At 39.5% G+C, this 22,260-nt stretch overlaps 1 protein-coding gene across 1 annotated transcript in view; it reads right to left on the bottom strand.

Annotated features, from left to right (window-relative positions):
- Nucleotides 1-4,675: 4,675 nt before the first annotated feature.
- Nucleotides 4,676-22,260, bottom strand: part of GOLIM4 (golgi integral membrane protein 4) — a 33,373-nt gene continuing 15,788 nt past the window's right edge. Inside the window, exons 2-16 of the mRNA XM_010171232.1 lie at nucleotides 21,513-21,587; nucleotides 20,254-20,303; nucleotides 19,468-19,521; nucleotides 18,830-18,980; nucleotides 17,432-17,514; nucleotides 16,772-16,855; nucleotides 13,632-13,799; nucleotides 12,475-12,807; nucleotides 11,063-11,301; nucleotides 10,066-10,145; nucleotides 9,488-9,600; nucleotides 8,141-8,308; nucleotides 7,320-7,388; nucleotides 5,190-5,270; nucleotides 4,676-4,877 (exon numbers count right to left, since the gene is read on the bottom strand). Coding sequence (XP_010169534.1) covers nucleotides 4,719-4,877; nucleotides 5,190-5,270; nucleotides 7,320-7,388; nucleotides 8,141-8,308; nucleotides 9,488-9,600; nucleotides 10,066-10,145; nucleotides 11,063-11,301; nucleotides 12,475-12,807; nucleotides 13,632-13,799; nucleotides 16,772-16,855; nucleotides 17,432-17,514; nucleotides 18,830-18,980; nucleotides 19,468-19,521; nucleotides 20,254-20,303; nucleotides 21,513-21,587 — 1,907 coding nt within the window. The 3' untranslated portion in view covers nucleotides 4,676-4,718. The remainder of the gene's footprint in view (nucleotides 4,878-5,189; nucleotides 5,271-7,319; nucleotides 7,389-8,140; nucleotides 8,309-9,487; nucleotides 9,601-10,065; nucleotides 10,146-11,062; nucleotides 11,302-12,474; nucleotides 12,808-13,631; nucleotides 13,800-16,771; nucleotides 16,856-17,431; nucleotides 17,515-18,829; nucleotides 18,981-19,467; nucleotides 19,522-20,253; nucleotides 20,304-21,512; nucleotides 21,588-22,260) is intronic.

Below are 22,260 nucleotides of genomic sequence, written 5' to 3'. Positions count from 1 at the left end.
AACTCCCTGAGGTACATGGAACTGTTAAAGGCAGTGTAGCAAGGAGAGGTCATTTTACTGAGATGAGTTGTGGAGTCATAATATTGTATCTGATCCGTTGGAGGATTTCCTGTCCTACAGAATGAATTCCACTGGGTTTCGGTTTTTTTGCACAGAGTGTTATTTTTTTGTGTATTTTATGGCTAGAACATGCTGTTATGATCCTCTTGACTGACCTTTCAATTTATTGTAGGCAGTAGGACTTCTCTCATGAGGCCCAAGCTGGGGCTGAACTAGAAAGTCTTTTAAAAGATGTCTAGTGATCAAGGATTCATCACAGCCTTTAAAATAATTGCTGCAATGGCTAATTAACTCACTTACTGAACTGTGTTTCTGGCCTGAATTTTATTGTGGGATTTTCTTTTGTTTTTGACTGGGAGGCTGAGGGCTCCTGTCTCATCAGTTGGCTGTTTTTGTGGGTTCTCCTAGTCCACGATGAAGTCACCCCAACATTTCTTTCCTGAGCTGATTGTAGTATGAACTTTCTTTCTATAAGCCAAGTTTTCCCATCGTTCTCACCCTGATCCCTGAATGGTCTCCAATATTTTGATGCGTGGATGCTAGACCTGGTCATGGCACGCCAACAGTTGTCTTGCTGCCAAATCCAGAAGTGATGTAACTGTTTCCTTTGAATTCATACTCAGTCTGTTGGCGTGGGACTCTCATTAGTCTTCTTTGCCACAGTGTCATGCTGGGAGTCACGCTCTGTGAGCAGTAAAACTGAGAAAGAGCATTTCCCTCTGCTGTTCATCCTGTGTGCCTGCAAGGATGGAGCTGTGGGCCATCTCCAGTTTCTTTTTAGCTCATATAAACACATTAATTTATTGATTTAGCAAAGCATTCAGCATTCCCTTTATCCCAGAAAACATCCTATGGCAATGAGGACCAGCCATGTGGGTTCCCCTTCCAACCATCTACCAAATGTGGAGCCATGGGGTCTGGCACAAAGTGACATGTGTCGGGCAAAGAGGTCACAATCATTTTAGGGTGAGCAGCTACAGAGCAGGCACGTGTACAAGGTCTTGCGTTGTTTGTCTGTAGCCTTTACAAAAAAAATAGTGGAAGTTCTGAGGAATCGTTCCTTGAGTGATGCCAACCTGAGCTCCAAGACGCTGGCAGGGAGCAGGGTTGGCCAGGGAGTCGTGGGAAAGCAGCGCCAGGCGTTGCTCGAGTGCGTTACGGAGATTACACACGGCTATTGTCAGCCGAGCCCAAAGTCTCGCTCGGAAAGTTGATCTTCAGTCAAGTAACTCTTGTCTGAAGTGAATAGGCCCTTGATTAAGGACAGAACAGGCTTTCATTAAGACTTTCTTGGCCTATTCACATCAGATGTGGACTTGTTATGCTTGCTGAAGTAAATATTGCATCCGCTGTGAATGCTGCCTGGTACGACGCACAATAGGAGCCATTATTATGCAGCTTCTCATTCTGGGCAGAGTTTTGTTGTCTCTCAGGACTCTTGCTGGAGCCACAAGTTATCCAAGTGAAGCTCCACAGCCTGACAGTAAACAAAAGAATTTCATCAAATCTGCATAACAACCACGCTCTGTGCCCAGGGGCGTTGGGAACAGCAGGGCCCACAAACCAGCAGAAGGTGTGAGCACTTGTTTCATTTCAGCTGCAGCCAGCAAGTTGCTGAAGCAATTGGAGAGAAGTAAGAAGCAGCTTATTTTGGTGTGAAGATGCTCTGCTGGCAGATGGTTTGTACTTGCAGGTGACTTTGGAAGTGTCTGTTTCCGCACTGGAAGCATGGCAGGAGCCAGTCCATGTTCTCCACATCTCCACAGGCAATGCTGTACCTGTTAACATAGATGCTAGAAGCGTATAGCTCATTCTAAGTGTGAGAGCTCCTGTGAAAAGACAGAGTCCTTTGCAGTAGGACCAGGGAAGTTCTTACCCCTGTACAGGACACTGGTGAGGCAGCACCTCAAGTGCTGGGTTTAGTGTTGGGCCCCTCACTCCAAGAAGGACATGGAGGTGCTGGAGCGTGGCCAGAGAAGGGCAATGGAGCTGGGGAAGGGTCTGGAGCACAAGTGTGATGAGTTCCCGGCTGAGGGAACTGGGGGTGTTGAGCCTGGAGAGAAGGAGGCTGAGGGGAGACCTTCTGGCTCCCTCCAAGTCCCTGAAAGGAGGGTGGAGAGAGTGGGGGTGGGTCTATTCAACCAAGGAACAAGGGACAGGACAAGAGGAAATGGGCTCCAGTTGTGCCCAGGGCAATTGAGATTGGATGTGAGGAAGAATTTCTTTGCTGAAAGGGTTCTGAGGCATTGGAAGGGGTTGCCCAGGGCAGTGGTGGAGTCCCCATCCCTGGAGGGATTGAAGAGTTGTGTAGACATAATGCTGATGGACACGGGTTAGTTGGGGACTTGTCAGTGTTGGGTTCATGGTTGGACTTCATTTTAAAGGGCTTTTCCAATCAAGGCAGTTCTGTGATTCAGTTAGTCTTCTCCCTCTGCCATAAGGAAGGGCTCTCCTCCTAGCTTGAGTGGGCTCAACACAGAGAGCATGGGTGGTTTCCAGCACCACGGGGTGGGCAGAAGACAGGACAACTGGTCCTGTTTGTGAGAGAAGCTCATGCAGAAAAGGGCTTTGGGGTCTCCCTCTGTCCTTCACAGCCCCATGTTTGATATGAAAGGCTCCAGCTGGAGAAGGACCTCAGCTGCATTGATGATTTAAGACCCCATCTACTGAACACCAAAACTGCCAACATGACCAGGGTTGGTCCCAACCCTGCTCTGCTTCCCTGAGAATGCCACCACGGCTCCTAGCTCCCTCCCTTCCTCTGCTGTGCTCTGTTGAGTACAAATGCATCATGAGGAAAACTAACCCAGAGCATCACACTTGTGAAAGACCAGTAACTATATTCTAATTTATTGACTGCAGTCAAGTTTTATTATGCCTCAAATAATTAAATACTGCAACCGTGACATTAAAAATACAAGCCAATTTACCAAAATAATTGTATTCTGAAGATTATGTACATATTATACATTTTACAGTATCATGTAAACTTTTTTTTATCTTTTAATACATAAGATAAATCTGATTTATGGTAACTAGAAAACCCAAAATACTTGCTGACAAAAATATTAAGCAACTGTGTCTGGGACATTTAGGAAAATTGCAAAGAATGGAAACCAACTATAAAACATAATATAATTGAGTTAGTTAGTAGAAAAATGAATTAAATTACATTCATATAAAAAAGTTAAAACTAAAAACATTGTTATGCATCATTATTTTTTTTTTTTAAAAAAAGGGAAAAATCCCCAACCCTCTCCTTTCATATATTAACACACAACTTTCATGGGGAGCTACTGTGCGCATCATTTCCAGCAATGGGGCATAGCCTAGGAAATCCAGATTCCCATTTTCCTTTTAATATATATTAAATAACGAGGGTCTGTACCAATACAAATATGGTATATATTCATGCACTGTGGTTATGTTCTTAGGAGCCTACCAAGGCACAGGTTTTGTGTCGTTTTCCCCCCCCACCCCTACCCTTACATTTCGGCATGCAGTGCTAGAGATGTTCACTGTTCAAAAAAAAAACCACAACAAAAACTTGTGGGATTTGTCTCTAGTCAGATTTTTCACTAGAGGACGTAGAAATCCTTCCAGCATAGACTTAAAAATAAATAAGTCAATGAAAGTAAAGGCCTTAGTTCAACATCTTGCACCAATCATGTCAACTCAATTAAGCTGCCTTAACAATCTCTACAGTCTCCAGAAAGCACATCACTGAGGTGATGCAATTGTATTTCTCCGGTCAAATATTTAATATATTAACTAGGACAACATCTTTCTGTAGATCTTCATTCATGTGACAGCTGTAGTGTTTTGATTTGGCATTAATGGATCTTCAAGTACTAAATTGGTTTCTAGCTGGCATGTCACCTCAGCACACAACCATTTGCATTATCTGCTATGTAGTGCATGTAATTGAAGTACCTAGGTACGCTCATTAAAATAAATGCATAATTTAACTGTGTATAAACAGCTGCCAAAATTAACAGCTGTTAACCTGGTTAGATTTTGAAGGCTTGTAAAAACTTGCATATTTTATAACTGTTCTGCACCTATAAAAGGCTTGGTCCTGCAAATAGCTAGGCATGTGCTTATCTTCAAGGATTTGAAGAATCTTATGAGATGATAATGAACGAAAGGGCCACTGGGCAGCCACGAGCACCGTGGGTTGTGCCTGGGACGGGCGGTGTGACCAGCCATTAGTCATAACAGTCGTGTCAAGGAAGACAGTGAGAGTTGGAGTGACTAATGTCGACTGGGTTTAGGCACTAGATATATTCCCTCAGATGTTGAATGTATCTGAAATTAGACCCAACCACTACCTCTGTCAGACTCAGACGAGGTGAAAGTGAGTTCGGAAATGGCCTTTAGAAAACATGCCCAGAATGATGAAAAATCAAACCTAGATGATGTCTGTTTATGTACAGCTTTAATAGAAAAGAAATCCTAAGCTAGAGTATCAAAATACCGTATTCATATAAACATAGGAGAGCATCTAATAGAAAAGTAAAAAGTGTAAAACACAAAACTTTTTTTGGAAATTAAATATCCTAAAAAAGTTGGTTTGTTTTGGTTTTTTTAAAAAAAAAAACCCAAAACAAAACAGAAACAGGAATTTGTGTGCTGCAAATAAAAAAAAATTAAGAAGATTACATCTCCCCTCGTCTACGTGTTTTTGCTGCAACAGCTCTGCCTTCCTCTTCCTCCTCCTCTTCTTCTTCATAGTTTTCTTCATGAACTTCTTTCTGATTGTTCTCTTCTTGCATTTCTTGCTCTTGATCTGCCCCTCCGTTATTCTTTTCATCTGCCTAATTGCAGGGAGAGAAAGGTTTCAGTGCAACTGCCATTTTGAGGTAATGAGAGGAGGTGAAGGAAAAGGAAAAATGATTGTCAGCTGGAGTTGTCAGAGCTGATGGACAGAAACAGGAAAAGATTTCCAAAGGCCTCCAGGCAGTAAGAATGGATGTGGGGTGGAAAGATGAGCAAAAGGAAGTTGGGACAGAAATTTAAAGGTCTAAAGCAAGCTGCAACAATTACTATGTAATGCCATTGTGACACCATCACAGTTATATTGAGTGTTTAATCAAGTCACCAAATTTGTGGGTTTACACAGTACTTACATTTTCATCATTTTCACCATATGGCTCTTCAGCATTGCGTTCCAGTTCTCGTTTCTTCTCTTCAGTCAAATCTTCCTGTATCTAAAAAGCACCGAGATATTGTGTATATTTTAATTTCCTTTAAAAAAATGTAGCCTGTGGCATAAAGGTGCACATTTTCACAGCTATACTTCTACAGAATGAAGATTCAAAAGAAAGGGAGGAGAGGGCGTGGAGAGGTTAAAGGAGGAAAAAAAACAACCACCCAACAATCAGGGAACTCACTCTTAACCTCAATTTTCAGACTTGCTCATCATCAGCCAACACATTTAGATTTCTATTCCATGTTTTAACTTTCCATATATATTCTTTTCTCCTTGTCCTTCATAGTGAGAGTGTCACAACACAGCAAAGAGTCATTACCGACACTTCTACCCCACTGTGGACTCCTAGAACTACTTCAGTGTGGAAATGCAATGTAGGTATTTAATGGTAACTTTGTCCATGTTTTCCCATCAGTTGAGTGATTCTCCTGCCAACTGCTCCTGGGAAACCACAAAAAAGCAAAGGGGAATTGGAAATGAAAAATAATCTCTTCCAACTCTGTAGCTGAAGAGAGAACAGGCCACACTTATCTGTTTTCCAGATGTTTGGCCTCCTCTATCACTTCTCTCTTTTCTATCAGCAGTTCCACATCACTTTAAGTTGAGGTGATAATTTGGAAGAGGCAGAGGGGCATGCTTTTAGAAGTAAACTCGATTTTTTTTTTTGTTTTTTGAGGATGCTGTTATGCAAATCTGCTCAAAATTATGTCCTATAAGCTGGGTAAGATGCTTCTTTAAGTCTGTACAGCTCTCCCCATGAGGAAAAAGCTGTTTCTCCTGCCTGGGAAGCATTTGCTACTCAGTACTGCTACCTACCCCTGTCACAAAGAGGAAGGATGAGACCACTGCTTTCACCAGGGCTCCCTTCCTCTAGCAGCTGCTATCGTGTTCTCCTGAACAGCAACAGCCTTCTCACCAACACCAGCAGCAGGAGAGTATATTTAGCAGTTGCTTCCATCAGGAGGCAAAGCTGCTTGTGAACAAGCCCTTTGGGGTGAGGTATTGCTGCCAGCAGAAGGGCTGCCACCAAACTTGGATCACTCTGAGGGATATATGGGAAATATTGGAATAACAGCAATGTATAATATTTAAGTCAACCTACTAAAGAAACTATTCCTGATTACAGCATCTTAATCTTTCTTGATTGCTTGACTCAATCACTGCTCACTCTTTAATATTTCCAGTAAGCACACTGGTTATAGGACTTTATGAAACATGTATTAAATTCCTTCCTGTAAGGCAAAGAGTATTTGCCAAAAGCCAACTATTCCCAGTTCCTAATGACCTGGTTTGGTTTCAGTAACCTTCTTTCACACTGGTGAATTCTAAGTGCATCCCAGCTAATTTAGACAAAGTGTTACCCCATAAGGGAACAATGAGTAGCCATTTCTATTGCTTTTTGTAAATCATTACGTATGGAGTAGAAAATAGCAATTGATTAGGTAGGTATTGGAGAACTGCAGGGCAGCTTATGCTAGTGCATGCATAATGAGTGTGCCAGTCAACATAGAGGGGAAAAAATCCCTTCCCCTCCTTTTCTCCTCCAGTTCAAAGCAATGTGGTCACAGCTTCCTGACTATTTAACTCCACGAATAGTAAGGGTTTAGGTTTACATAACTTGGATTGCTTAGGAGGAGCACAGATAAATCAAAGTCAGAGCTAAAGAGTAAGTAACTGGCCAAGACAGCAGTTTGCCCAGAACAGCAGTGCGTGATTAGAGATTCAAAGTTAATGAGATTTTCAGTGACCTTCAGAAGGCTTAAGGTTTTCAGGAATTTTTCCTTCTGTTACAAATGGCTCACTCTTTTCAATTATTGTGCAATTAATACTGTGTTGCATGAAAGACTAATGGATTGCAGCATATGAGTAACACTAAATATGTCTGGAAGTGGACAGTAGAGTAATGGCCAAGAATTCCTAGGTTTCATAAAGTCAGACAAATTGATTTCGGTTCATTTTGCAGTTATAAAAAGATCCCAATGTTGAACGTTAATGGAGATGTGTTATGATACCCAAGTCCACCTACGCCTTCTGTCTGGTTCCTTACCTCCTCTTCTCCCTCTTCTTGGTATTGTTCATCCACATTATCTTCCTGCTGGTCAGGATTTCCTGCCATCTGCAGAAAGATCATATAAAAATCAAGCTCTCTGTGCGTGCCTATTAACTTTAGAGGACTGAAGGTTAAAGCTTCTTCTTCTGGAACAAGACTTTATGAAAAACTAAAGTAACAATAATAGCATAAGAAGTTACAGTGCGTTCATTAACATTAATGATAGCCTGGCTAGATGATTTAGAACTGCCCTAAATTAAAAAATAGACAGCAGAATGATTATAATAAAAACCACTTCACAGAATAAAAGCAAGACTTTCCATACTAAGCAGGAAGACAATGAAATATTCACACCATTAAAGACCAATGCCATGAAAATACAGGTTCTCTCTGGCTAGAGGAGTTTATAGTTTAAACAGGGTTGAAATGTGCAGCATTCACTGGAATGGCCACAGAAGGCAAGTGACACCACTGCTTACAGTTGATTGAGTGTCGATGGCATGGAAATGGTGTAGAAGGGATTTGTGCAAAGACATGATGATTGTATGAACACCAAGATAGTTCTTGCAGGGCCTTGTGTGAAGGTAAATACCAAGGTCCTGAACTATGAGACTACAGAACCTCGCTGAGTGGAGCCAGTGACGAAAGACATACTGATGTATCACCAGGAGCCATTCCACACTTTTACCTGCATATGTCAGATATGGCTTAAAAGAGATCTTTAAAAATCCAAGTTCAGTGTTCTCTGACCAAGCTGTCAGAGAACACTACACTGTCCTTCAAGAGGACCTACAGATGCTTCCTTTCCCTTTACTGACCACAAGGTGCTCTTCCATTCCCGGATGTCCTTGTTTCTGACTGGTCTGCTTCTGCTTTTCATTTTCATCTGGTAGATTTTCTTCTCTCTCTTGCTCAGCTTCCTCAAATTCATCTTCTCCCTGATTGTTGGGGTCATCAGCAGGATTCACATCTTCCATGGCTGCCTTCTGTAATTTTCAGAAGTGAATGTTGAATATGTGTTTTTATCTCACAGTCAAATTCCATTTCACTTGTAAGCTACCCAAGCATGAGCCAACTTCATACTGACTGCATCCAGCTTCAATCTCTCTACAGGCATCAGGGGTCACTAGATCAAACCCTCGCTAATACAGAAGTGTCAGTTCCTAAAAGAAAAAGGACTTGAGCACTGAACACAGACAGAACTGCAGGATGGGTATCTGTCTGCTGAAAACCAGACTGCATCTGATGACTTATTTCACACTGGCTGTTGAACTCCTTTTGTTTACTGACTATCTGACAACTGACAATGCCTGATAAGACCATGTGAAAAGAGATAAGAGTTTAAATGCTCCTGGCTCAAAAGAGCTGCTGTAATCTTTCAGTACCAGTCTGTCCTGCAGTACTGACCTTGTCTATATTTATAATAAAACAAAAGAAAACTTCAACATACTTTGCCATTCAGAAAACGAGCATTTTATTTCTGCTTATCATTCAGTAAAATTTCTGATATCTTTATAGCTGACAAGTTAAAGATCCTTTAGAAATATTTACTATACAACTTAATTTGCTGAGGGCAAGGGGAGTGAAGATGATATGCTTGATGTTCCACAACACCAAGTAAGATGGAGCCTGGGGGAAGGCACAAGACTGACTCTCCTGTATCCACATCTCTGTGTGGTTGGTATCATGGCTGTGTTCAGTGCAGAGGTATGTCCTCTGTCAAGATCTCACACTTCTGTACTGACTCCAGCTGGTTTCAGTGGCTATTGAGTTGGCTCTTACCCTCTTAACTAACGATAGCATGACAAACACTGTCACCACTCATTTTCACAGACCACCAATGAGTTACTCCTGTTATTTTTCTGAATCCAAGTTTACCTGCTCAAATCCCAACTACATCCAAATCCTTTACTCCACCTAAAGCACAGATCAAAGGAATGTAGAAAAGCAACTTGTTTCCAACAAGGAAACTTTTTTTGATTTCTTCCCAAATCAGTAAGGATAGCTTTAAATAGATCTTAGATGTAGTTTTAAACTGTCAAGCTTGTCTTCCTAGCAGACCTCTGGTTCATCTTATTTCTGTAATATGTAATTATGTTAGATGAGACTTCTGGGTTTTCCCTTCAGTAATGATTGCAATCCCCTGCATCTTAATTCATACTCACTGATTCATCAGCCTGCTGATTTTCTACATGATGTTCTGGTTCTTGCTGTTCATTTGCATTATTTTGATCATCATCTTCACCTTCATCCTGGCGCTGGTTGTCACGTTCATAAGCTGACAAATTTTTGATATTATTATTGTATTACAGCAGTTTCTAGTTAGCCCTTTTAAGAAAGAGTCTCCTATATACTAGCTTCCATACATGCTTTTAGTAGGCAGCCTTTACCTAAAGAGCTTACCTAAACAGAGAATGATAACAGGATTGTTTTACAGTTAGTAGAAACCAGACACTAAAAGATTACATAATTTGAAGAGATCAAACAAAATCACAGGCACAGCCAGGAACATAAAGATCCACAAAGCCCTATCCTAGTAGCTCAATCAAAAGGACACTTGTCCTTTCAGGAATGTGGATATGATCTTTAGTCATACCTGTATTTCAGTCAGTCACTTCAGCCAACGTTATCTGAGCTTCTGGTTTTGAATTACAAGTTTATATTTCACTTGAAGCCAAACTGGATATGAAATGAATATTAAAATCTCACATGAAAGGCGGTACACAGGAAGCTTTTATCTTACCTCCTTCCTCTTCCTGAATACCTTGCTCTTCTTCCCCTTGCACAATATCATGGTCCATGTTATCATAATGACCCTGTTGGCTGAGAAAAATAAATGCCAATACATCAGTTTCAAAAAAGCGTGTTTCTGCTTTAATAAACAAACCATCCTACTGCATCTCTGCCTCTCCCAGCTCCTGCCAGGATGGGTTCCAGTTTAGCTTCCTATTACTTAATGTTTTCTCACATTATCTTTCCTGAAATATACTTTGTAGAACAAAGACTTTCTTGTCCTACTATACTAACTTCTGTGCTTGCATCTCTCTATATATCAATGGGATCTGCCTTGTATTTTCAGAACTCCTAAGCAAGTATATTCCATAATCAAAGCACAAATACTATGAACTGGAAGCAGAGAACCTCTCAGATAAAGGGTCTTAAAGACAGACAGCATAAATCAGTTATTTTGTTGAATAAAAAGTTTTAGCTTTCACCTTGAAAGGGTTTTACTTGTGTGGTTGTTCTTGCAGGACTATTTTGACTATCAATTTATGAAAGGCTTTTTCATACCAAAATCCTTTTAGAACATGGGTCAAGTTAATAATGAATATTTCAGTGTTTCAGCAAAGAAAATTCAGTGGGCTTAAGATATTACAAGATCACAATTGCTGCTTAGTGGAAAATAATTACCAATTTAAAGCAAGCTTTAAGACAAGGGGCATTGTACACTAGAAGCCCCTAACCTCCTCCAAGGATGTGCATGGCAACGTGCACTCATTACTCCAGACTTCAGAGGCTTCAGAAGTAAAATGAAAAAACAAAAAAAAGGGAAGGGAAAGGAAAAACCTTTTAAACTAGCAATCAGATTTATGCTTGGAAAGAAGATGAGGCTCACTGAATTTAGTTTCTGGGCAGGTTATAGCATTAAACCACTCTCTTTTCAAAGGTGGTGTGGTGTACGGTGCAAGTCATAAAACCCAGAGCACAGACCATGACAAACTCATGTAAAAGAATTTAACCTTAGCCGGGTTTTATAGAGTTTTTCTCCTTGTTCTGCCTGTTTCTGCAGCTGAATCTCTTTTTCTTGAAGCTGTTGCTGCTGTAATAGCTGTCCTCGCAGTCTTTGCTGGTGTAGTGATTCCTGATGTTCTCGTAGCTGATAGGCTTCCTCCACTCTTTGGGCTGCAAGACGTTGCTGCTCTAGTTGTTGTTCATAAGCTGGTTTATGTCCTTTTGTTACAGCTTTTGTTGCTGTTACCTGTCAGAGAAATGTGTTTAGTCATAGATTAATCATAATTTCCATAATCAGAAACAAGCATGCAGAAACCTGTGACAAGAGGGAAAATTATGCAGATGCTACACGCAATAGGCAGAATTACAGCAAAGTTACTTTAAAGTTTTCTTGTCTCTGCTTGAAGTTTAATTATTTTGTTTGAACATAGACTGGAAGTGTTGGGGTGTCTGTGGAGAACATGGGGAAGGAAGAGGACATCATGGGCTGAGGAAAGCCATCCTTTTCTTACACATCAATAATAACAAAAACTCCCAATGCATTACCAGTAAAAGCAAATTTTGATGGCTGACAATTAAGACAGTTAAATATGTTCCCATTGATTTAACTCGTCATTTCCACAGGGGCTGCTTTGAGCCTTCAATGAGACACTGCACATTTTTTACAGCCAGCAGTAACTTTAAGTCCAGTTTCACTCCTGCTGCTGCTGTTCTAATCCACTGCACCTCTCCAACAATGGCTTCTCATCACACTGGAGTTACAGAATTAATCTGTTAGGAGTGTAAGTGTTTACAGAGCCTAAGGTGAGATCAGTAAAATATATTTTCCACTGGAGAGCCAATCTAGAATTTAAATCCAAGATCTGCTGGTTTTATTTAGAGCTGCAGGAACAAGACTTGTCATTGCTGTGCCCTGATTTCCCCTGGCTATTTTAGTTATGTTCATCTTGCAGTTAAAATTTCTCGTGAAATGACAGCAAACATTTAGATGGAAATGTGTTTACAGAAGGCAGGTATATCTCACAAGGAAACACACTGCAATTTGCTGAGATGCATCAAATTAATAAGGCAGGACAGGTCTCCATCAAAGTGCTGAAGATAAATCTCGTTCTCATCAGCTATCTTCTTCCCACCAGCTACCACAGGCCTCAGATTTAAGTAGGAGATGGGATTCAACCTGATTGCTCTTTTTTCCCCATCTGTTGCTTTTTATCACCAGAATAATGTTCATTAAGCTGCATTTTGGCAAGTACTGCAGTATGTGTGTGCTGAAGTTGAGCTTGAATCCTGTGCATCCAAGTGATTTGAATCCCAAGCTTTCTATAAATATGACACTGATTTTACCTAGAAACAGGCAATGATAAGAGATGCCTCCCTTTAAACAGCAAATTTAATCAATCTGTTGAAAAGAGCTCCATACCTCTGAATGAAGATGATCACCCAACATGTTTGTTTCTTCTTCTTGCTGTTCCTGTTTTTTCCACTCATGCTCTTCTGGTACTTGATCCTGTTCCTCCTCTAAGTGCTCAGGCTGACCTGCCTGCTCCATTTCTTCCTCCTCAAGTTCTTTTTTGCGTTCCTCTTCAACTTGATCAACATGTTGCTCATCATCTTCTCCAGCTTCTTGTTGCTCCTGAATATTTAGTTCTTTGGCGTGCTGTCCCTCATTAGCCCTTCTTTGTAGATGAAAAGGCTCAGCTCTGTCTTCTTTTTCCTGGGTATTTATTTCTTCTCTCTCTTTTGGCTTCTCATTCTGCAAAACATACACAAGATTATGTGTGCACAAGATATTATGGATTTCATATTTTCAAAAGAGCCAAGGACCAGATATAGATGCTTTTATTCCAGCCTGCAGTTGTGAAGTTGTAGGCAGGAGAGCCAAATGTCTGCTTTGGAACAAGCTACCCCTCCTGCCAAATGGTATCAATACCCGATTCTTGGCTCTGCACAGCTCCGTGAGGTGTTGTACAATTGCATCATAAAGTAGGTTAAGCCTCGTTTTATCTGAAGTGGAACAAAACTATTATAATTCTGCATCTACAAAGGAAGCTTTGTATTTTTATTTCCCGTAGGTTCTGCTGGCCAAGAGCTCTTGTAAAACAAAACCACAACTGATACTGTAACTTCTAGACTTTACCCACAACTTTGCTTTCTTTTTGAGCATTGGATACTGTGCCAATTTTAAATATACTGACTTCAAGCATGCCACTGAAACTTTATAAAACATGTGAAAAGACAGTTTCTTCAGAACTTGTTAAAGCTTTTCTATAACACAAGATATCCAAAATTTTAGAATCTGCTTATTATTTAAAAAAAATAAATTAAGAATTATAGCAACTTCTTAAAACAGCTCACATAAACCAGTTTTAAGTGCATTTACAGTCACGGAGAAAAGGTCATAATTATATATTTTTCTACTACTTGATAAGATTAAACTGTTCTTTACCACTTTACTAAAGAACTGACAGATGTGTACAATTAAACACACACTTCTAATGGAATTTAAGCACACAGCTAGTTATTTTGCTGAATAACAACCATTTCCAGTGGCACCTGTAGCCAGTCAGTAGTTTATACCTCTTTGTGCTCTTCAGCCACAGCTTCATGGTGTGTTGGGAGGTCACTGTGAGGAGATGGTGCTCGCACCTCTGGTTGCTCGTTTGGTTGTTCTAACTTCTCAGGCTGTCGGAAACTTGGCATTTTGTTGAGTGTGTCCTTCAATTGTTTGTATTCCTCCACCTGGGACTAAAGTCAACACATTAATTAATAATAATGTGTCCAAATCAATTGCTTAATAAAATACAGTCACCTCTGAGTGAACTTGCTGGCAAGACATGTGGTAGAAAGACTCGATATTCACATCAGAGCAAATATGAGAGAGGAGAAGAGCCAGGAGCTTTTAAAATTGGGTGTTTCCACGCACTAGATAACATTGATTCATGACAATCTTTTCAGCCAAAGTGCACATGCACACCAAGTATATTAGAACTCTGTGGGACAAAGACAAAGATTTTTTTGTTTTATTCATGCCAAGCAGAATTGTCAAAAGGGGATGATGCAGTTTTCTTGTCAGACTAAAGCAAGGGAAATTGAGAGCACCACAACTTCTCCTTTACTAGCAGAAAGAAGTGCAGTTCTTTCAGAAACTGTAGTTTTAATGTACATATACACATCATGAAAATGCCAAATCCTTGACATTTAGACAGGTGGTACACAAGACAACAGCCAACATATAGAACTGAGGCAAAGAAAGTCATAGTACACCCTTGGCGAAGAGCAAGGAAAAGAGAATAAAAGGGGGGGTGGGCAGGGAGGAATTACACATTTCTAAAGTCTTCCTGAAATGCAACAGTAAAATCTGGTGATTTGATTTGCTGTTTAACTTTGTACAAGATCAGGATACTTTCCAAAAGCTTTAAAGTCCAGTATGATAATCCGGGCTGGGTGGTACAGCAGTCCCTGTCTATACAGCAGATATACAGGAGAGATTATCTCCTAAAATAAAATTCTGGAGATGGACAGGATTTATAAAAGCTGACTAGCTGCATATACAAGACAGTGCCCCATAAGAGGGCTTCCCTGTTACTCCAGTAGAGGTGGTGGGTGTGTTTATTAACCATTTTGAAGTCAGAGGTGCAATTCATAATCCTTTTTAAAATTCAGGATAAAAATCTGTCTACAGTTTACACTCGGTGACTGCGTATGTCATTGTGTGTGTGATTGTGGTATCATAGCAATCAATAGTACAGCAGACAGGCATGATGCATTGATGTACAATGCAAAATACTCATACAAAACAATATCCACAGTGCTACAGATTGACATGATGCAATGCATGTGACAGCTCCGAAGCTAGACGCACCTCGAAGCATCTTCAAAAGACTATGGCATCCGTTAAAAGAGACGGGCCTAAAAGCAAAGCAGAATGCACAGTAATTACACTTGTCATTCCAGAGGGATATTTCTGTTTCCTGATTAACTATTGGAGAATCCAGTAAGAAATTTTAGAGGAAAAAATAGTATTTACTTAACATAAGACTAATACACAGGTCTCTGATTTATTTTTTTTTTCTCCTTTTCCCACTCACTGACCATGGAGAGAGACTAATATACTGGGATATTTAAACAGTGCACGTCCAGATCCCAATTCAAATACTCCATTCCACTGCATGAGTGATTCTAAGCTGAACATTGTGATTCAAGGCCACAGCCTAAGAGGTATTAACACTGGCAGAAAGACAAGAGTTTATAAAAATATGTAATGAATCCGTCTGGCTCTTTGAGCTACGGAAAAGTACAAAGATTACAATGCTTTAAAGATCCAGGTCACAAATTCATTAGTGCAGTATTGACTGCTGATATTTAATGTCTAGAATACACTTAGAAATAGGGGGATCATTTATCGAGCTGTGTTTCTAAGCAATAATCCCTTGTGAACTTTCTGTAGCTGGTTTGCAGGAGAAACTATGCAACTGTGCTAAATACCTTCTGTTCTGAAAGAATGTGCAAGACACTTCTGTTGAAGGAAACGTTCTCCATATGATAAATGTCACATTCTGGCTTTGTGTGTTACATGTTTTCCAATTAAAGAATTGAATCAAAGGCAGAAGTATACAGAGCTTCCCTTTGGATGTGGTGAACCTTAAATCAGACCCTGCATCTGCCCTTGTGGAATTTCAGATGTTAGTAAACACATACCAAGCAGCTAATGTGGCCAGTGGGAGAAGAGCTTAAAATTAGCTGCCAGCAGATTTTAGTACTGGAAATTAAGATTCTTCATATATATTTAGTCATGAGGGACTTTCCTGGTCTTTCCATATTTTTTTAACATCTATACATACTGACATGCACAAGCAGCAGAACTGAGAGGGGGGGTGAAGAAATCCAGTGCTTTTAGTGTTGCTAATGATTTTGTGGACCATGAAAATACCTAAATGAAGAAAATTAAGTCAGGAATAAAAATAACTTCACACTGCCTCATTGCCTTCCCCTCTGATCTTTCACCAATAGTCTTCCTCTGCTCCAACATTACTCCTACCTTCAGATTCCCTGTGGCCTGCACAGCTCGTACCAGCACAGCTGACTGAATATGCAATAGTCTAGCAAAGTTTTTGCTTCATGGATAGTTCACTTGAAAATTACATTTAAGAAAGGTAATGCTGCTGCTTTTTTTAACTAATTTGAGTTCCACCTGCAGTTTACATTTCTCTGTGTGACTATGTGTGTGTGTGTGTGTATATATATATATATATGTATATTCTACTTCTGTTGCACTGATGTATATTGCCTTAGAAACTTTCCAGTCACACACAAAAAGAGACTTTATAGTAGAGCAGCATCCAGGTCTTTATAATCATACATCTGAATGTCAGAGTGTGGGGGGTTAAACTAATAGAAGTTCTATCAGAGAAGACAGAGAAAGAAAGGTATTCGCCAGCTCTCACAGAAGCAAAGATATTTTTCTTTTCACTAACACATGCACTCTTGGACCTACAATACAGCTTTTAATTTTTCCGACAGCTCTATGATTTGTTGCAGCTTCTTTTTAAGTGCAAGTCCTGAAACTCATGCATTTCCCTGCAAGTGTGCAGCGTGGTGCTAACTGCAAATTCCCCATGCGAAAGGCTACATGCATCACGTTACAGTCAGCTGAACTAGGAGAAACAAGGCTTTTTTTAGGAAGGTTAAAGCTAATAGAAGCTGCTTTCCTTTCTGACCTGAGCAGCAGCTAGTGCACTCTTGTGGTCTTCCAATGTCACTACAAGCTGGTTGTGTTGGGAGAGTAAGTTCTTATGCTGTTGCTACACAAAAAGAAGAACATGACATGTTTTACATAAAGTTCATTCTAAAAGTAAATTGGGTAGCCTGAGGGATTTTGAACTAAGAAAATAATTCAACTTATTTTGAAAAGAAAATCCTGAGTTGGAATGACAGCATTTATTGATTTAACATGGAATGCATATTAAACACACAGAGAAAGCAAGCATGCCAGGAAAGAAAATTTTGGAGGCCAGAATTTGTGTAACTAAAAGTTAAAAGTTGGAGTAGACACTGATGAACATTTAAAAAAATAGAGCTGCAAGACATTCATTTTTAGGAAACTTAGTTTGCCAAAACACAATTCTTAACTTGCAAAGTCAAATTTCCAATTCCAATTTCTATTGTAAATACTTCTCTTTCAATTCTTTTTTTTAAATGAGCATGTACCTAAAGTGCAGGTGACAAAACACAAGAAATCCAGTTCAGCCATATTCCTCTCCTTTTTGCCACATAACAGATATTACAAATCTTTGTCACAGCCCGTTACTGGCTCGTTAAAACCTGGGAAGTTTTATATTCTTAATGGTCTTGAAAGTTCTCCTCAAAGTAGAGCCTACCTTGACATCTTGTAGCTGAGTGTGAATGTCTTGGTGAGCTTTTCTCAGCTGTCTGTTCTCCTCCCGTAAGTTATACAGAGATTCTATTTAAAAGAAATGACATATAGAATTTAAACCCAGTCAGATTTACAATATTAGATTAAGCATCAAAATTAAGACTATAACAAAACCTACATAAAATCCTACACAATTGCTACAGTAAAAATGGATTAGAGTAATTGTATGGCTTCTTTATGTTACACCTCTCCCCAGGCCTCTGAAAAACTCTACATTTTCAAGCAGAAAATAGTAAAATTTAGTTAAATTTTTGTATGAGTGCATCCAGTGTGCAACTGGAATTAGGCATCACTGTTCATGCTGGGGACTGCAGACAGCAAAATTCATTATGGTAATCTGAATCTTTAAAATTCAGAGAGGAAGCCACTTTCCTTTCTCCCTCCACATTGCATCTGGTGAGCGAGAATTTTATGCTGTAGGACTAAAGCTGTTCTTTTGGAAGAGGTGCCCAGATGGCCAGCATACTTAAAAAGCTTCACGTTCTGGGACCAGGGAGAGGGGCTTCTCTTCCCACTTCTTACATGATGTTGATGTGGAATATTGCAAGCAGACACAGGCAAGCTCTGCCCACACTCCAAGCTGCTAGGCTGCAATCCAGCTCAGTCCAAGAGTTAGCTGTATGACTTCACTGGTGAGGTGCCAAGGCAGAACTAATAAACACACACTCTACCCTGCAAAATACTGTGCAGACAAAACTGCAGACAGCTCCAAAACTAACTCATGCGTTAGTGACACATGGTAGGAAGTGGCTGAAGGCCCTTGATGAGGAAAGCTCCATCCTTTTGTTCTACACACGTGTGTAATTTGGATTGAGGAGGTCTGCAAAGAATCTCTTTAATAGGAAACTGGATGCCAAGAGTAAGAAATGAATACTTCATCATCCAAGTATACACATACAGTATGTTTCAGAGAAGTTGATACAGAGAATATATATCAAGTCACTTCATAAAGTGGCACCATTAAATCTCTGATGGAAGCAACAAGCATTCTTAGATTGCTTTTCATTTACAAAAAAAGAGTAAAGAGGCAAATCAATTTTCCAGGTTTATACAAGTCTTAGAACTAAAAATGAAACAGTGGATAAACCAGCCACTGACACCTGATGGGCTTTTAAGTGCTGTGTTTCTTAGGATTTCTCTAGGTAGAAACAAGAAGCACACATATGAATAGATCTCAGAAAGAGGCACAGAAAATCATCCATAAAATTTAACTTATCAGGAGGCATAAGATGCAGGAATGACCTGATAGTGAGAACAGAGACTATGCCTTGTCTCACATCACACAAAACACAATGACAAACACACATTTTAATATGGGCAGCCAGATACAGGTTGCGTATACCCTTCAGCTTAGAGATCTCCTGCTCTTTTTCCTGCTGTAGTTGTAAGTATCGCTCCTTGTGATCACTGAATGTTCTGCTAAACTCTTCTCCTTGTTTTCGGTGATCTTCCTCAAGGTCAGCATGCTGTTTCTTTAGTTCTTCATGTTGACTCTGCAAACACCAAGTTGGACACTGGAACAGTTCTGTATCTGCATATCTGGCTAATATTGTCTTTGGCAATTTGTTAAATAAGTCCAGATGAAGGAAACATTCATAGCAAGAAGTTTATTATTCAAAGCATGCATATTGCAGCTCCTCTCGAACACCAAATGATCTCTGTGACAAGCAGTCTTCTGTTCTAGGGGTAGGTCACCTAACCATGCAGTTGCCCTGTCCCATTGGGAGCTGCTGGATGTGTCTAAGAAACTATGTAAAGTCTGATAAGCCAGCGTTCTATACAAATAATTGCATTTGATAAGATTAAATTACCCACTGGACAGCCTGCCTAGGAAAAACTGCAGTGAAGCATCTTTCAATGGTACAGTTGTAGGAGGAAAGCACCATGAATGTACTGACACTCTGGAGTGAATGACCAGAAGCCAGTGAGGCCACATCTCCCTGACACAGTCCTATGAAACTGGGTGTCTCAGTCACTTACCTTCAGCATCTGGTGTTGTACACTCAGTGCGCTGTACCGGCTGTTTGAGTCTTGCTGTAAAACAAAACCACGAGTGTTAAACAGAACAACGTTGTCATTCCTCTAATTTCTATACATGCAGTTGTTTAGGAGTCACGAGCCAAGGGACTTAACTCCCCAGGAAACAAAATTAATCTCCTCACTTGCTTTGGAACACAGCAAGCATATACACTGACTGCAGCAACAACATATTTTAACTTTGGTTACTCAGCTCCCAAACTGCTCCCCGGTTTCAACGTGAAGTAGCCATAAAATCCTAATTTATTCACTTTATAAAGAATTCTCTACAGGTCCCTGGGTCCTTTGCCAGATACAGCTTTCCTTCTGGCACTTGCTATATAAAACAAAGTTTCTTGATGTTTTTATACTTCCCAATTCGAGGACTGTGTGTTAAAAATTTGCCACAGTCCTCTTCCCTGCAGACTAAGCTACAGAAAGATTTCTAATGCCATATTATTCCCTCTTCCCCTTAGAAATAATAACATTACATTTAAACTACCATAATATAAATAGGAGGATATTTTCTAAATTAATTTTTAAAAGATATTAGGATCTCTTACTACAACTTAAATAATTAGGAACTGCAGAGCACTTATGCATGCAGAGTAGAAATTAAATAAGTGAGCGCTCTTTCAATTAGTATTTTGTGAGACCTCTTTGAACAGTTATAATTGCAAAGCATTTCCTTTATCTTGCAACTCAAATAGCATCAGCTATTAAAAACCTGTACTAGGAATGAGGACTTACCCTTCCTTTATTTAGTGTTTCCTGTGCTTCCAGTTTATAAACAAGAAAATCTACAACATAAAAGGGAAAAAACCCAGAGTAAGATTAGAATCTGTACTTAAATAACCTAACTGTTGTGTACATAAATTCTCTTAGGAGCTGAATACTTATGCAGTTACAGTTTTCCAAAAGATCTTAAAAAAAAAAAAAATTATGGAGAATGTAAAAAAAAAAAACCCCAAAAAAACAAAACACCTCAAATTTTGACAAAATATTTTCACTAAAAAGTTTCATAAAATATTTTCATTAAAAAGTGTCATATCGTAGTGTGAGATGAGGGATAGAGGCTCAAGAGTACAGATGGGTAAATCTGTTACACAGACTCTCTCAGCAGAGGCCCAGTTGCATCATTCAAAAGGAAAAGGACATTTATAAATCGTGTATTCTCGTATTATTATACAAAAATATGTACTTTAAGAAGTGTGAAATTCTAGACTAAGTTTAAATAAAACAAAAATTTCCTTGAGCCTCTTTTCAGGATTGGAAAATGCCAACTCCCCTTTGCAGAGCAATGGGACAGCTCTACACTAGATGGCACCAGAAAGCTATCGAGAACTGCACAGCAAGAATAATTTCTTACACGTTCTTAATCTTTGTTAATGTAGTTGTTTTAATTCAGCAGCTGAGTCCTCAGTTTTAGAAAGAATACAGGCTTTACTCTGAAAATTGTAGTGAATTTAGAACAACAAGAGACCGGGAGAAAACTCAAGAGGAATACAACATATGCCAACATTTCCCTCACACACACATACACCTAGAAGTTAGTTTTAATCAGAAAAAGGTATGTAAGCATGTGTCTACCCTTAAGCATGTGTAAAAATACTGATTCAGAGTTTAATTTCACATTGATGGAATGCAAGAAAAGACCCCATGTTTTTGGTACAAGTTTTAAATGTTCAGCATGCTGGAAGGGGATTGACACATGCCCATACTACACACGTGTTAGATTTATGTATATTGATATACACACATTCTCTGGGTATATTATGGTGCAGTGATCTGTAAACAGTACTGAAAATATTATTACTTTTTAAAAAGATTAGATTATTATTATTTTAATTAAAAATATTTACTAAAAAGACCACCACAGATCTGCCAAGGTGTTCCTGTTAATACATTATACATTGGTAACTTCTTTAAAATTGAACAAAATACATCTGCAGTTACTTTCCAAAATCATCAAGTTATCTTAAATATCAAAATGAAAAGCATGTTTTTACCTTCTTTTGCTTTCTTATGTTCAAGCCTTTCCTTTTGTAATGACTTTTCTAATCTTGACCTGTGCTCATATACAACTGAAAAGAGAAATTTTGTACACAATTCATATTAAAAGTAATATAGACAAAAACCACCCCCCACCCCCCAGCACACCCAGAGAGCATGGGCATGGAATGTACCAGGAAAATACAAGTGGAATGAGGTCAGAGGATAAAGGACTGTTTGCATCATTTGGGACAATAACTTTGTTTTCTTTTTATTTGCATGCTTTATTGATCCTGAATTCTGGGTTATTTCCATTGTATAAACATAGAACGTGATAACCATGTCAGTTATGGAGACAGTCAGCTATGATGGATCTACGTGAAAGCTACCAAATCCTCTTTGCTTCTTAGGTATGCAGGTACCCATTGCCCATGCTTCCACCCTCTCCTGCCTCCTCTGTAGAGACAAGGAAATAAGACAGGACAACCCTACTGCCAGAAGAAATCCTGGCAGCAAACAACTTGTCATGAGGGAAGAGAGATGCACAAGAGCAGGATGGCTTAGTAAAAAGAGCAGGTGTAAACTAGACAGGCTTTGTCTAAGACAGAGAACCTGAGATCTATTCCTAAATTCTTCCAAAAATTTGGATAACTCAAGTTTTCTGTGACCTTCTCTTTTGTGAAGCTCAGATTCTCAACACCACAGCACTGTTGACCCACCGACAATGAAATGTTTAGGTATCGTGTCCTCAGTTTCTTAGTAAGC

Source organism: Antrostomus carolinensis, unplaced genomic scaffold, assembly GCF_000700745.2.
Source record: "Antrostomus carolinensis isolate BGI_N321 unplaced genomic scaffold, ASM70074v2 scaffold15017, whole genome shotgun sequence".
Classification (NCBI taxonomy): Eukaryota; Metazoa; Chordata; class Aves; order Caprimulgiformes; family Caprimulgidae; genus Antrostomus; species Antrostomus carolinensis.
This window is presented reverse-complemented; position numbering and strand designations above follow the sequence as displayed.